At 41.4% G+C, this 16,050-nt stretch overlaps 1 protein-coding gene across 5 annotated transcripts in view; it reads right to left on the bottom strand.

The window, feature by feature from the left end:
* Nucleotides 1-16,050, bottom strand: part of GHR (growth hormone receptor) — a 272,004-nt gene that overhangs the window by 27,229 nt on the left and 228,725 nt on the right. For all 5 annotated transcript variants that reach the window (XM_049648702.1, XM_049648701.1, XM_049648698.1 and 2 more), the window contains one exon: nucleotides 4,132-4,261. In XM_049648702.1, the coding sequence (XP_049504659.1) occupies nucleotides 4,132-4,261 (130 nt within the window). The remainder of the gene's footprint in view (nucleotides 1-4,131; nucleotides 4,262-16,050) is intronic.

Below are 16,050 nucleotides of genomic sequence, written 5' to 3' on the forward strand. Positions count from 1 at the left end.
TTAACCAAAGTTGAACTTTATTTTAAATAAATATTTAAAACTTCTTTTTAAACTCTTAAATTTAGACAGAGAAAACCCCCAAGAAACAAATGGACTCACAAAACAGAGACTCTGTTGCCTGCTTTCCCCGGTTGAATTTGTATGCAGGCAAGCAAAGCCATATGGAAACTACTCTCCCTTTGTCATGCCGCTAAGAGTTAAGTGCACTACGTTTGTTCCTAGTCTATCTTGTGAAATAGAAGGAAAGCTGTACAATGAGACCATCAGTAAAAATCAGAATAAAGAGCAGAAGAAATGCTTTCTATCCAAATGCTGTTCCATCTAGCAACTGGAAGAAAAATCCTAAAAGTAAAACATCACTTATGTTCCAAGGACGACTATTTTCATTACATACAGATCATGTGTTTCAGGCTTAAAATTCAACCTTTTCATTGGGAAAAAAAAAAGTAATAGTGCCCTTTCTCCCTTCTAATCTCCCCTACAACCTTGCATGGAAGATCAACTTCCCTTTAAAAGGCTAGAATATATATATATATTGTAAGCATTTGTATTGAAAATGTCCCATGGGGTGCCTGGGTGGCTCAGTCGGTTGAGCGTCCGACTTCGGCTCAAGTCATGATCTCGTGGTCTGTGAGTTCGAGCCCTGCGTCAGGCTCTGTGCTCACAGCTCAGAGCCTGGAGCCTGTTTCAGATTCTGTGTCTCCCTCTCTCTCTGACCCTCCCCCGTTCATGTTCTGTCTCTCTCTGTCTCAAAAATAAATAAACGTTAAAAAAAAAATTTAAAAAAAAAAAAGTCCCAAATTTCTAAATGAAACTTACTGATAAAAACTGAAAAAAAAAAAAAAAAAAGGCTAGGATAATTGGTTGAGGGGAGTGAGCACAGGGGAGGGCAGAGGCGTGGGATACAGCCTCAGGGACTGAGCCTTCCCACATCCGCCCACTTTCTTCAAAACTAAGGCGTCTGCAGGCAAGGAGCTGAGAGCACAGCAACTCTGATAGGTTTCCCTGGAGCCTCCTGTTGTGGTGCCTGTGGTTTGCATTCAGGTGGGGTCATCTCCCAGCTCGGAGATGAGACCTGGCACCACCTCCATCCCAGGGGGGCAGAGACCATTCCAAATCAGCTGCCCCTCCCTCCAGCTCACCTGGCTGGGAGCAGGGCCAGCCAAGCGTGTGGCTGCCTCTGGGCCCATCCTGTCCATGGCCTGACATGTTTAGGCTCCTCTGTGCTTTAGTTACCAAGGCCAGGCTGGTAAGCGGAAAGCCCAGTGGCCCGGGCCCCTTCTGTGCCCCTCCCTGTCCCCTCTGCTTCAGTTCTGGATGACATCCTGTCACAGTGTTGTATGTCAGGGAAGAGGGGTCATGGTTCTATACTTCCAGAAGTTGCCTGGGAACTGAATTCTAAGAAACAACGACAAGGGTCAGAAAGTGCATTTGTAGAGTTCTCTCTGTGCAAGGGGGCCAATGGGAAGTGTAACACATTTGTGTACTAGACGCTGTGGTCTGGGCCTGACACTCCAGGCCCTTTGATTCTGCCCTTCCTAGATAAACCAGGTGGGGGCTTATGCTATTTTGGCTAAATCTTCAAAATAATTACAATTTTGTAGAGAAAACAGAAAATACTGGTTTTGCAAGTTTGGGTTGGCTCTGATCACGAGGTTGAAGATGTGACAATTTTTTTCCCCTGGGATCCCAAACTCCATTAGGGCAACAGTTAACGACATCCTCCCGAATATGTTCCGGTTTCCCTGCCACCTGGTCACACTTTCCGTGGCATCTCAGTTAGCACAGAGCCAGGGTTTGGAACCAGGGTGCTGAGAGCCCGAGGGTGGGCAGAGGAGGCCTGGAGGCAAAGGTCTGTGACCCTGACAGAAGAGGGTAAGGAACAGATACATATTTGTGAGGGCTTTCTACCTTTCGGGTTATCTTTTTGCTCACGTTCAGATTTGGAGACTATTGGGGTGGTAATAACCCGTTTTCATAAAATGGGCCCGACTCTGCTATTTCTTTATCCCGTTTAGCTCATTGTGCCTGCACAAATAACTTGTTTTGTTTCCACTGAGTTGGCTCTCTGTTGCTGAGGCAAAAACAGAAGAACTGTACCTCCAAAATCTCTCTTCACTCAACAGTCAATTCAACAGGCATTCAAGAGAGTTACCAAACATATACGCTTCCTGTCTGACTGTATTCACACAATCCAGCCTAGCCTCTTGGCCCCTACCTCTCTGTAGGGTCAGCCATAACAGAGAAAAAATGCATTTGGTGCCCAACCTTGTCACTTCTGTGGGTACATCCAGGAGACTGCTCTCACACCCGGGAAGTGGGGAAGGCCAGTAGGGGTTGCTAACTCAAAGTATTTATTTGTAAATCGAGTACCCAGTTTTGCACTAAAAATGGTCTTAGAGCACACCAATAATCACTAATAGTAAAGAATCAAAAGTCAATTTGGTAAGCTCAGGCATTGGATTTCTGTATCATTATTTTAAAGGATTACTATATTATAAACAATAATAGCAGCTACCACTTGCTGAGTACGTACAATGTGCCAAGCACTGTGGTAAGCGTGTTTCATGTATTATCTAAAACATCCTCACAAGACGTCATGAGACCAGGTCTATGATCTCCGTTTTGCAAATGAGGTGACTGAGTTGTGAAAAAACTACTTTGCCTGGTGTCTGCAGTGAGTGCCAGCCAGGCTGAGATGTGGCTTTTTGGCCCTGAGCCCATGTCCTGAACTGCTCACCGCGTCTTCACTCCCTTTCCCCACTCCTCAGTGGGGGTAGATGGCATCCTCCTTGGACTGATAAACACCCCCACCCTGGGGTAAAGGGTCCTGGCTAACCTTACCTCTCGGCTTAGGCCTTCCCTGGGAGTTGGGTGGAAAAGGGGAAATGATAAAGTGTTTGAACCTAAAAATTTTAAAAAAGCAAAAAGGGACAACGTAAGAGTGAACAGAAAGGGAAATAATTCTAGGGGAGAAGTCAGAAATAAACAACTTGGGTGGTGATGATACCGAGAGACTCTGTTTTCACTCTTCCTCTGTCGTTTTGCAAGACAACCAGTCAAAATGGAACGGAAAAGGATTACAGTTCCTTACTGAGTATAACTAATTTAACAGGAGCATTGTCCATTTTTTACATAGAAACCAAGCTGAGTCTTTCAAAACATACATCTCTTCTAAAAGCCCACCACAGATAAAGTCAGATTCAAAGCCCGGCCGTGACCAGCAAGGCTTGGCACAGTCTGGCTCTGGCTAACCTGACGTCTTCAAACATCGCATCCCTACGTCAAAGCTTGTGCCATTCTTGCTGGCCTCCTGCTTTCCTCCAGCAGCTCAGCCTCAGGAGCTTTGCACTTGCAATATCCTCTGCCTGAACAGTTCCTCCCCCCACCCCTGCAGATATTCATGTGGCCTCTCTTACTTCACATATGTCTCTGCTATAATACGACACGCCAGCAAGGCCCACTGTGACCTCCTCATCTAAAGTATCACCAAGCTCCCTACACACACACACACACACATACACACACATACACTCACACTTATCGACACTTTCACATACTATCTCACATATGTTTACACATTCACACATTTTGCACATCCACATACCCACTTTCACACATTCTCACATGTACATACTATTCACCCTCTTGCACACACACTTGTACACACTCCACACACACTCATGCATATTCACTCTTGCACCTACACTTTCACGCACTCACACATATGCTCACTCACTTTCACACACTCACCCTCAGACACTCTCATGCACATGCATGTACTCATATACAGCGTGGACACTTTTTATCCTCTTTCTGGCTTTTACTTTTCTTAATAACCCATATTACCAGCTGACATTTATTTTTAAATTTTTTATTGTCTGTCTTCCCCAATTGGAAATGAAGCCCATGAGTCTAGGGCCTTTACCTTTTTTTTGTAATCAATGCTATATCTCCAGTGCCTAAATAGTACTAAACACGTAGAAAGGGCTTAATTAATAATTTTTGACTAAATGAATACATTTAAGTCATCAAAATAAATTATTTCCATCTCCACCACTGCATGCAGTTCAGTATACTTTCATCAGAAAATCCATGGAGGAAAAAGTCAGAAAGGCATGAAGGCTGCACCTTCTAATATAGAATAGCTGTGTGGATCCTGGGCTCTTGAAGCCACGACGAACCCCATCTGTCCAGTGGCACGAAAAAGTCTCTAGTTCAGGTGAACGGCACTTGGTGAACTTAGGCTTCCCAGAAGAATCTGCAGAGTAAACAGAAAAGGCAAAGCATGAAATCAGGAGGGTAATGTATGGTCCTAATAAAACACCTATTTAAAGTGGTAAAGAAGAACCACTTTTTCTAGACACAGTCTTTTCCTGGGTCACAGTTTCAGAGCTTGTTGCCTGCCAGTTATTTCTCTGTCAGCTCTTGATTCCAGGAGCAAACTGTTTTGTCTTCATTGCAAACATTATTTTTTAGGGCCTATTTAAGAAGCCAGAGCTAGAGAGAAGGTTTATTTGGAAGGTGACCCTAGGGACAGGAAGTAAGGGCAAGGAGGAGTGGGAAGGGGAGAGTTACCATAGTGGCCAGCTAGGGCCCAACTCCACAGCGGACCCTCTGAAAAGCTGTAGAGTGTGTCCTAGAGAAGGATGGGAGGCTGGGCTGTTTATCCACCAACTCCCACCACCCATTGCTTGAAGGCTACCCTGGGGGTGTTCATGCACCTGCACATGGGCTGAAGGTCCTGCCTGACTTGGGAGAGGCCTGGGCAGGCACCTGAAATGTCCCGGCAATGTTCATGATGGCGACTGTCCACCACAGATGCATGCACTGACATCAGGTGGGACAAAGGATGTGGCGTGGGATCACAGCTTCCACTATAGGGCCCTTCCTCCCTTTATGGATTGTTTGATAAAAAGCCACTTAGGTTTGCATTCTTTTAAAAGATTCAGCCATTACATGTATTAAATAGATGATGACTAAAAAATTCATGCATACATATGTGTCAACTCTAGTTTGGGAAGTGATGACTGCCCCTAAGTGTTAGGATATTAGCCCAAACTCCTCTGCATCTATGAAATCTGCAGCAGACAAGTCTGAGGCAAAACCGACTTTTGTATATCAATTCTCATTGTTCTCTGACTTCCATGGCCTTTTTTGGAGATAGCCAAGTTTCTTTTTTCTTTTTTTCCTCTCCTTATCTGATTCTACTTCAATTATACTGTAAACTTAATACATTTGTTCTCTGATCTAAAGCTCTCATCCCTGAGCAACAGGGAGGCTCTTAATTTTAAAGTATCTTTATAAATACTTTAAAATATACTTTAAAAATAAACAGCATGCAACCAAACACATAAAAATTCCTGATTCCAAGTTCCAGGTTCACATCTGGTGTTCTGAACCAAAACATGCCTCCTTTTTTTCCTTTGTCAACCTCGTAATGAATGGGATGTTATAAACCTTCTAAATAAATCCATCATTCAACTATCCACTCGACAAACACTTACTAAACATCTACTTAGTGCCAGGTTCTCTTCCAAGAGTAGAGCAGGAAACAAAACTGCTAGCATTCTGGTCCTTATGGAATTTCCCTTCTGGTGGGGGCTGGGGGGAGGGGGAGTCCCATGTAGAAAAATGAGCAGGGTAAGGACATAATGGGCTGGGAAATAGAGGCCCCATCCTCCTTCCACTAACCCCCATATTAATGCAGCAAAGAAGCTCAGGCTGGGGAAATGTGTCCTTGTTTCTGAACACCTGCTGCCCCAAATAGTCTGGCCACAAGAAAATGAATCTTCAGGAAATCCTGAGTTGCAGATAGGTCCTGCGACCTATCTGCAGATAGGGGTGGCAGAATGTCTTTATTAATAAAATTCCATGGTCATATTGTTGTAAGAAATATTCCTTTTCCTGTATTAGCTAAGGGATTCACAGAGTTTTGGGGAATGGATAGGATCTGCTTGGTACCAAGGGCAGCTGGTCAGCCCTCTCTAGGTGGTCAGCATTTAAGAACCCCCCTGAGAGCACTGAAGTGTAGGAGCCTTTGTGAGCTGCTACAAGTGAATATAGTGAACAGGGTGTGTGTTTTGTTAGGTAAGCACCTATTATACGGTAGAGTATCTGGAAAAGTTCCTTTTTCTATTAGCTGAAGCACTGAAAAGGGTATTTTCAGATCCTTCCAGAAAATAAGTAATTCATAAAACATATTTAAGCCACCACTACTTTTAATTCCTGCAGGTGTGAGGAGAGTCTTGCATATTGTGACTACTCCTCTGCATGCAAGGCAAGAAGAGGAAATGTGCCGGGTTGCAAAGTGAGAGATCCGTGTTCTAGTCCTGGTTCTGATGCTATTTAGCCCTGTTCTTCCCAAGCTGTTTGGGCCTCAGGCTCCTCAATAGAGAGGCTGGAAGAGATGAGATCCAAGGTACTTTACAACTTCATTTTTACAATGAAATGACATATACCACCACTAATAACAACGTACACAACCAAAACGTAATTTTGGCATTTGAAACAACCAGAGAGCACCAAAAGGAAATACTACTCAGTTTCTTCTATTCTCTGTGCCACAAGCCTGCCACATCATGGCAAGAATAGTAAACCCAACTCAAAAACTTGAAACAGAAAGGAAAAAAAAAACCCAAAACTTTGTTAGCTGGGGAGAAAAAAACCTAAAAAATTTAATTTAAAACACATTTTTCTTACTTAAGCATAGTACTCTTGTTTATTCTGTTTCCTTTTAACTCCAGATGTATAGAAAGCCCTGTATTATCTTCTCATTATACATAAGAAATAGGAGATTTCTGGTTGTGGTGCTAATGTGATGAAGTGTGTGTCTACACAGGCATTCAGATACAGACCTAGTGCAGCAAAGCTATTTTTAACTTGTCTTTTTTTGGTGTGTATTTTCACGGTCCACCCTCCTTTCCCTACCTTCCTCCTTTCTTTTCCTCCTTCCTTTCTTCCTTCCTTCCTTCCTTCCTTCTTTCTTTTCTTCTTCTTTTCTTTCTTTCTTTCTTTCTTTCTTTCTTTCTTTCTTTCCCTTCCTTCCTTCCTTCTTTCTTTTCTTCTTTTCTTTCTTTCTTTCTTTCTTTTCTTTCTTTCTTTCTTTCTTTCTTTCCCTTCCTTCCTTCCTTCCTTCCTTCCTTCCTTCCTTCCTTCCACATGGGTATGTCCTGCTAAGTGCTGTAGACAGGACTAATTCTCAATGGCCCCAATGATCCCTGCTTCCTATCATTTATAAGCTTATGTATTTCATCTCCTTGAATAACTTGCTAATCTAATCTACAGAATGTGGCAGCATCGAGGGGATGTCGTATCTGTGATTAGACTATGAAAACTGTGGCTTCCACCTCAGCAGACTTTCATTCTTCTTGGTTTTGATGAAGAAAGCTGCTGTGTTGGTGAGAACCACATGAAAAGGGACTGAGAGTGGCCTTTGGCCAATAACTAGCAAGAAAATGAGGCCCTTAGTCTAACAACCCTTGAAGAACTGAATCCTGCCAGCAACCACACAAGCAAGGATGGAAGCTGATCCTTCCCCAGTCTGGCCTCATATGAGACCAAGCCCCAGCTGGCACTTTGCAGCCTTCTGAGAGTCTGAGTAGCAGAAGTCCCAGCTGATGGGTTAATTTGGAGGAAGGATAGGGAATAATATTAGCTGAATTCTATTTATACTGAATAAATGAATCCAATATATTAGAACTTGAAAGTGGTGTTCAACAATGGCATAAGCCACTTTTCTTAGCAAATGGAATGCCTCACGGTGCATGTGGGGAAGTATGTAATTTCTCTGTTGGAGGCAAGAAGAACTGTAGTGTAGCTGGCTGCTTAGCTCCTTCTCTGTTGCTTCCTGCTTCAGCTGTTACTACTGTGGCTGAAGATAGCTGGCATTTCTAATGTTCAGCTCCTTAATGTCATGCTGAGGTTTTTCCAAGTCTAAGATGTACTGGCCTAAACTTAAAATGAGCACCTCTCTGATTATCTCTGAAAATCCTAGTAGAAGCTTGCCTTTTTTTTTAAGTTTATTTATTTATATTGAGACAGAGAGCGAGAGAGAGAGTGAGAGAGAGAGAGAGAGAGAGCAAGAAAGTGCACATGCATACATGCAGGGCAGGGGCAGAGAGAGAGAGGGAGAGAGAGAGAATCCCAAACAGGCTCTGCACTGTCAGCACGGAGCTGGAGTGAGTCTCAAACTCATGAACAGTGAGATCACGACCCGAGTGGAAATCAAGAATCAGATGCAACTGACTGAGCCACCCAGGCCCCCCAGAAGCTTGTTTTACATTTCATTATAAAGACAACAAATGGCTATTATACATTTTCAGGTCCTCTCTGATGAGCCACAAACAATAATTTTGAACTAGTATAATTCCTGCTCTTTCATGTTTTTTTTTTTAGCCTAAATCTAGAGACAATGTAGTTCAATATCCATTTATAGTATCTCTGTAAAGAATGTTGCACTTCACAAGAGAGCCTACCTTCGGCCCTTACTAGAAGAATTGAGTATTCTAACTCGAGTGGTCCCACATTTTGAAGAAATGTTAGTATTAACACTGATCAGCACTCAAAATCTTGAGAACAGATTTGGTATTTATTTTTATTTTCTCTTTGGAGCCTTTATTTTGAAAATGTGGATTTTGACTTGCAACTCCATATTTATTTTAGTTATAATTACCATGTTACATACATCACCTTCCATCTTATATCATGTTGAATACTTTACATATATTGTCTCCTTTAATACTAACAATAATTACAGAAGGTGGGCATTATATCCACTTAGAGATGGGTGAAAAACTGGAGTTTAGAGAAGTGAGTTGCCCATGTTTATACAGCTGTAAGAAGCAGAGGTGAGACTGAAATACAGGTGGTGTGTGATTTTAGGTCTAAAGTCAGAACTAGCAAAAAAATAGTAGCTTTTTTGTTAGACAATTTTCTCTGGCTTCTCAAAAAATTCCCAGAAGGGAAAAATGACAAGCTCAGATGTGCTCTTAATTCAATTCTCAGAAATCAGTAACCTGGCAAGCCCTAAGAGCAGCATTTCCTAATTGTAATTGCACAGTGGAATCAACAGGGGAGCTTTAAAAAATACTGATGCCTTGGCCTACTCCCAGAGACTTAAGTCAATTTGTCTGGGGTGCAGCCAGGTTATCACTATTTAAAAAATTTTTTTCAATGTTTATTAATTTTTGAGAGACAGACGGAGACACAGAGAGAGGGAGGGAGACAGAGAATCCGAAGCAGGCTCCAGGCTCTGAGCTGTCAGCACAGAGCCCAACACAGGGCTTGAACCCACGAACACTGAGATCATGATCTGAGCCAAAGTCAGACGCTTAACTGACTGAGCTACCCAGGCGCCCCTGGTTATCACAATTTTTAAAAGGTCCCCATGTGTTTGCAATGTGTTTGCAATGGCACAGGCTGAGAGCCATGTAGAGAAATAAAGTTATAAGTAAGCACTGAAAAGTTGGCTTTATACATTATTAGGTTCTCTGATCAGTTCTAGCAGAGCTTTGTATCAAGAGTAACTCTTGGTTTGAGCACCTGGCTGGTTCAGTTGGTAGAGCATGCAGCTCTTCATCTTGGGGTCGTGAGTTCAAGCCCCACACTGGGCGCAGAGCTTAAAAATAAAAAAAGAGTGACACCTGGTGTAAACTCCCATGAGCTTCATACAGGAGAGTGTGGGAAAGATATGAATATTAACTTTCACCTCAAAAGAGTAAAATAATCCTTCATGACGAGCACTGGAGAACTAAGAGATAGTTTAAACAGGTGCACAAATGGTACATGTCTCAATGCTAATCCTGCCTAAACTTCTGATAAGACTATAAAATGGTGATGGGAATTATTAAGAAGTTAAACTGGTATTCCTACTGCAGTTATCATTTAGAAAGCTTGAAGAGGGTTTGACCAAATTCACGTCTTTAAATGATGATCGAATGACAATGTGTTCAAACTGCAATGATAGAAGAACAGTGTCAGAGGGAGCTGGAGGTCCCTCTGGTTGCAACACGTCACCGTTGACAGTGACCATGGCTGATTCTGCCAGTCAGACCAGCTGGGGTGGCCAAGGTCGGCTCCCCTCTTCACTGGCCAGTGGCTCTCCCCTTGCGGGGAGATGATCTTCCTGACAGTATGCAGAGCGAGAATGTCAAGTAGCAGTTACACACTGAAGAAGTCTTGTGTTCTTACTCTCCCTCATCAGACATGCTTTTCTATCCTCTACTCATGACAAAGAAAAAACAAAAACAAAGGAAATCTCACGCCAGTTCCCAAAGTCGGCTTGGTGCTGGGTGTTAGGGGAAAGGGAAGAAGAGGAGGGGAAGGTTGGTGGGAAAGGACAATCTTCTTCAGAGAGCTCTGGGTTGTGGACTGGAAGGCATTCAGCAGTCATCTGCCCCGAAATGTGGAATATCCACTGGACCACATCATGAAAGAGGAAATATTACAATGAGAGAGAAGCATGACATACATTGGACCAAATGCCTTTTGGGTCCTTTTTGGTAGATCTGTGTTCTGCTACGAGTAATCATCATATAAGTGTTTGCTGTGGTTATTGTTTCCATGCTCGCAGTCAGCTGGGACTGCCAATTTATGGTTTGTTAACTGTTGCTACCTATGAAGAGCAAATGCTGAGCATGCTGCTAGATCTGAAATTTATCCTGCATTTTACATGTAATCATAAGTCCACTAGTGCTAGTTAACACATATGAAGTGTATGTGGTCATATCGTGACAGCTATTTCCCTCACGGTTTAGAGGTGATTTTCTGTGGTTATCTTCTAGATAGTCATAACTACTGAAGTCTGAGTTCTAGATAACTAGAAGATGTTGCTATATTATTATATATTAGTACTGAAATAAAAAAAAATCCAAGCACAGCCTTTCTCTGTGTTTTCTTGACAAGCAGTTAAAAAAGAATGCTGTAAGTCTATGAAGAAGCAGCAGGAAGGAAAATTAGGGGCACCTCAGGCAGGCACTGTGGGGCTGGCCCAAGAGGATCTCTGGAACACTGAGAATGCTACGTGATGCTTTTCTCTAGTGACCTGGGTACCCGTGGCACAAGTGTTATCAGCTTCTTGGCAATGATCTTTTCAGAAAAAGCCCATTAAAACAGAAGAGGGCTGAATTGGAATTTGGAGAGTTCTGGTTCTGTCATGAAGAGTCCCTCCAACTATTTCAACTCTCTGAGCCAAAGCCACCCTGAATGGAATGGGCTGGGTGGTTGAATCATATTTTTAAGGTTTTCCATTTCATTTATCTGTAGAGGAATCCAGCCTGTAAGTATTTTCTGGGGCTTCCTGGGGATGGGGTTCTGTACTGAGGGGTCCTGGGTTTTACACAGTACTTGTAAACAGATTCAGAGGACTAAGCCTCCCCCCCACCGCTTGTGGGGGTCCTCCCTTTTGAAGCTCTGCTTTGAGGCCACATATCTTTTTCCAAAGTACTTCTGTCATTTACAAAGTGCTCTTCTTTCTGAAGAGCTTCAGGAAATCAGTTATTCCTCCTTATACACACTCCCTTTCACTGAAGGTCATGTCCTTGATGGATGCTGGTCAAAATATGGTAAAAGAAATCTGTAAACTTCCTGGTTGATCACTATTGTCAAAAGTCACTGAACTACTTTATAGATAACATAATGTTAAAGAGCACATTAAAGAAAACTGGTAGGCTTTTGTTTTTAACCTATGCCATTGCCAAGTAGTTATGAAACCACAAACGCTGAGTTTGCGTAGGCTATTGGCACAAAAGGCCGTGAATTAATGGTAGAAATTGGCAAAAAAATTTAATACAGTATTTCATGTTGGACAATACTGAATGTAAGGAATTCACCTTCATAGTTGCTTTCCTTTATGGTTCTCCGAGGCACTGAGGAAAGCACAGCTGTAAAACCTTCTGCTTAGGTACTTACTGTTTCAGAGTTGAGCACAAGCGTTCCCAAGTTCTTTCCTGAAATGTTCATCTTTTTCTTTCTATTTCAAATTAAACTCTAGTACGCTTTTAAAAATGGATTCTTGGTGCATTAAAAAAATTGTAGGGCTGACTAAAATAAAGGCTTGGTGATCGTGTCCAGGTACTTTAGGATGAATGTCAAGTCAACTGAACTGAATGGCAAGTCGTTAGTATCTTGGAAAAGTGTTTTTGGCACACGCCGTCTTCCAGGACATAGACCTGAACAGAGTCTACAGGCAGCTCATGTGGATGGCAATGTCAGAAAACAGAGTGTGACCTACTACTACCAGCACTTAAGCATTTATCTTTTTACCAAAACTTACTTTCTGTTGCTTTATTTGGTTTTCATGGAATACTTTATAAAATGTGCTGAATTTACTTCCCTTCTTAGGTACTTAACGATTGAACATGATTAATCCTGGTTTTCAACACTCAGAGGCGTTAATCAATCATCTTTCTCCTCTTTCCTTTCTTGTCAATAGCACGTAGCTGGTGCATTTAGCTTACTTAGTGTTTTCACATTATTTCATTTAATTGTCCTGGACAGAGTGATCATATACTTCTCTAGCTAATTTAAAATTTTCTCTCTTCTCCCTAGATTTCATCAATTCTCTTAAGACTCACAGGGCTTCTTGGTGGAATGACAGGGACACTATTTTCCTTGGTGTTTTTTCCTCTGGCTAGAGAGGGAGATGTGCCAAGGCAGCTATAAGCAGCCCTAAGTTCCAACAGTGTAGCCTGCTGGAAGGTAGAAACAGGAGCATCACTTCAAAGATACACATTGACTGCCCTGCAGAACTGACCTAGGACAAAGAATTGCCACGGTTTCATTATTAAAAAAAAAAAAAAAAGATTCCATATAGCATGGTTTTGAGATGTCCAAGTAACAATTAGCCCTACATTCAATAAAATCTGTTTTCTGTTTGGTTAAGGTAAGGGACATCCTAGATAAATATCAAATAATTATATAATCAAATATGTTGGATTATATATATTACAAACGTATTTATAATAGAAATTATACATTATATTTATAATAGAAATTACACGTTATAAAAATATGACACAACAGAATCAAATATTAAAGATAATATAATCACATAATTAAAATATAAAGCAGGAGGATTAACTAACTGGAGTAGGTGGAGCTTCTACTTCCAGATATATGTATACGCAACAGAAATGAAAACATACGTTCACAGAAAAACTTGCACAAGTATGTTCATAGTAGCATTAGTCTTAATAATGAAAAGTAGAAGCAACCCAATGTCTGTCAGCTGATGAGCAGACAAACAAAATGGCATAAGCATATCATAGAATATCATTTGGCCATAAAAAGGCATAAAGTACTGATAACGTGCTACGCCATGGATCAAGCTTGAAAACGTTTTGTTACACGAATGAAGCCAGACACAAAAGGGTACGTATTAATTACATTACTCCATTTATAGAAAATGTCCAGAATAGGCAAATTCATAGAGACAGAAAGCAGATTAGTAGTTGCCAGGAAATGAGGGAAAGGGAAATTGGAAGTGACTACTAATGGGTACGGGGTTTCACGCCAAAGTTGAATTGATGGTGGTGATGGCTACACAACACTGTGAATACACCAAAACCTACTTTTAAATGGTTAAAATGGCAATTTCTTAATGTGAATTTTATCTCAATAAGAAAATCTATCTAAACTTTTTAAAGCAAGAAGTTATACGTACTCTAAGATTTATTACATATAATTTAATTTTTATGTTTTCTAAGCCTTACCTTTTCAATTTGAAAATCACTTTTCATTAATTTTAATGAATTTTAACTTTAACGTTGCCGTGACACAAGAGGGATCGCCAACTCACTGAACAGAAGACACCACTGAATCCTTCGGTCCTATGAAAATATCCTGGATGAAATTTAAAGTAATTGCGAATGGGGCTGTCAGGTTCTTTTTTTTTTTTTTTTAAGTTTATTAATTTATTTTGAGAGAGACAGGGTGTATGTCATGCATGTGAGTGGGGGAGGGGTGGAGAGGGAGAGAGAGAATCCCAAGCAGGCTCCGTGCTGTCAGCGCAAAGCCCCACGCGGGGCTTGATTCCATGAACCATGAGATCATGACCTGAGCTGAAATCAAGTCAGAGCCTAACTGACTGAGCCACCCAGGCACCCATCTTTTTAATGAGATTATCCCAATTCCTGAAAAACAGTAGCTGAAGAGTCTATAGGCAGAGTTAACCTGTTACATGCTGGAATCCCCTGGGGTTTAAAAAAATGCCGATGCCTGAGTTACAGGCTTCAACTGGAAGGTAATTTATAGAATTATCAATTTAATTATCTGGTCTTTGGATTTTTAAAAGCTCCCCAGTGATTTTATTATTTATTATTATTATTATTATTTTTTAAAAATTTTATTTATTTATTTTGAGAGAGACAGAGAAAGCATGAGCAGGGGACGAGAGAGACAGAGAGAGAGACAGAGAGAGTGACAGAGAGAGACAGAGAATCCCAAGCAGGCTCTGTGCTGAGAGCACAGAGCCCGACTTGGGACTTGAACCCATGAAACTGTGAGATCATGACCTGAGCCAAAACCAAGAGTTGGACCCTTAACCAACTGAGTCACCTAGGTGTCCCAAAAGCTCCCTAGTGATTTTAAAGTGTAGCAGAATTTAAGAACTGCTGACTTACATCTTTTTCCTTCTGAGCCCAGAAGGCATTGTGCTTGTTTTTCACTGCTGGAGCCTCTTGTCTGGTTCTCATATGCAAGTTGTTGGCCAGGAACAGGAGGAAAAAGTAAGTGTGGGGACATTCTAATCCAAGCCTAAAAGTATGGCAGTGCTTTGCCAACATCAAATCTCTGTCACTGAAAAATATGAACCTCCTGAAGTTTAAGGGAAGCCTTCTACTGCCAGAAGAAACCAACTGACAAATGAGACTTTATTTTCCCCATCTTGTAATTTTGCTGAGGTCACTTCATCCTCGTTGATAATGATATATTCTATCACGTAATTTCATTTCCAAAGTTTGGAGTTTCAGATGCAATAAAACATGGTCTTTTGTAGTGAGCACACCAAAGTTTTTTGGTTGTAGGATTAACCACTACATTCACCACTCAGTTATTGATGCGTTCATTTATTCAACAAACAAATCAATGAACACCTGCTTATAAATCAGGCTTCAGAGTAACACGTTCACTTGCTGGAATAGTGTATTTGGTCCAAGGATCATGACACACAAGACAGACCATTTTATTTAAACAGGCTGGCCCCATTCCCCGAGAAAGAGAATCAGCCCAGTCATTCTTCCCTAACTTTTGCTCTGTGTACGTTTTCTGGCTTGGTGGAATTGCTATTACCACTTTTGAATTCCCAAGTCTATATTCAGATTGAAAACCTGTTCCATGTATATATTTCTATTTCCACAAAAGAATGGCCAATATGATAAATACAAGGATAAATATGGTGGATGTGGACATGGTCTCCACAATGCAGAAGCAGAGAACATTTTTTCTATAAATACTTACACAGGAACACAGCTTGTCATTCTTTTGTGCGCATGTTTTAATTTTTAAGGTATTTATTGCTACAGTAAGGCAGCTGTGTCACACTGCATTCTCCTAAACCAAGTGTCCTCAACCGGGGACGAGCTTCCTTCCCAGGAGACATTTGGCAGCGTCTGGAGACATTTTTGATGGTCACGACTGGTGGAGGGAGTGATACCGGCATTTAGTAGGGAGAGGCCAGGGGTACCGTGAAACACTCTGTACTGCACAGGACGGTCCCTACAACAAAGAGTTATCTGGTCCAATATGTCAATAGTGCCGTGCTCCAAACAAATAAAACCACTAACTTACAAAGTAGTTCTCCAAAATTCACATATGTACTCACAGTGAAAAAAGCTAACATAAAAATCTACATCTCCAATCTCCTCTACCCCTTTACCTCTCTAAACTCTTTTTCTGCTCAACAAAGAAAAAACACCTTGCATTTTTAAGTCCTTCAGATTCTGTTTTATTTTATTTTGTTTTCTTTGGATTTTTAAAACAGACTTCCACACAGACATTCCAAATTTCAGTTATTCAAGAAGCACTTATACACCATCTATCATGTGTAAGGCA

The sequence above is a fragment of the Panthera uncia genome (genome assembly GCF_023721935.1).
Source record: "Panthera uncia isolate 11264 chromosome A1 unlocalized genomic scaffold, Puncia_PCG_1.0 HiC_scaffold_17, whole genome shotgun sequence".
NCBI lineage: Eukaryota > Metazoa > Chordata > Mammalia > Carnivora > Felidae > Panthera > Panthera uncia.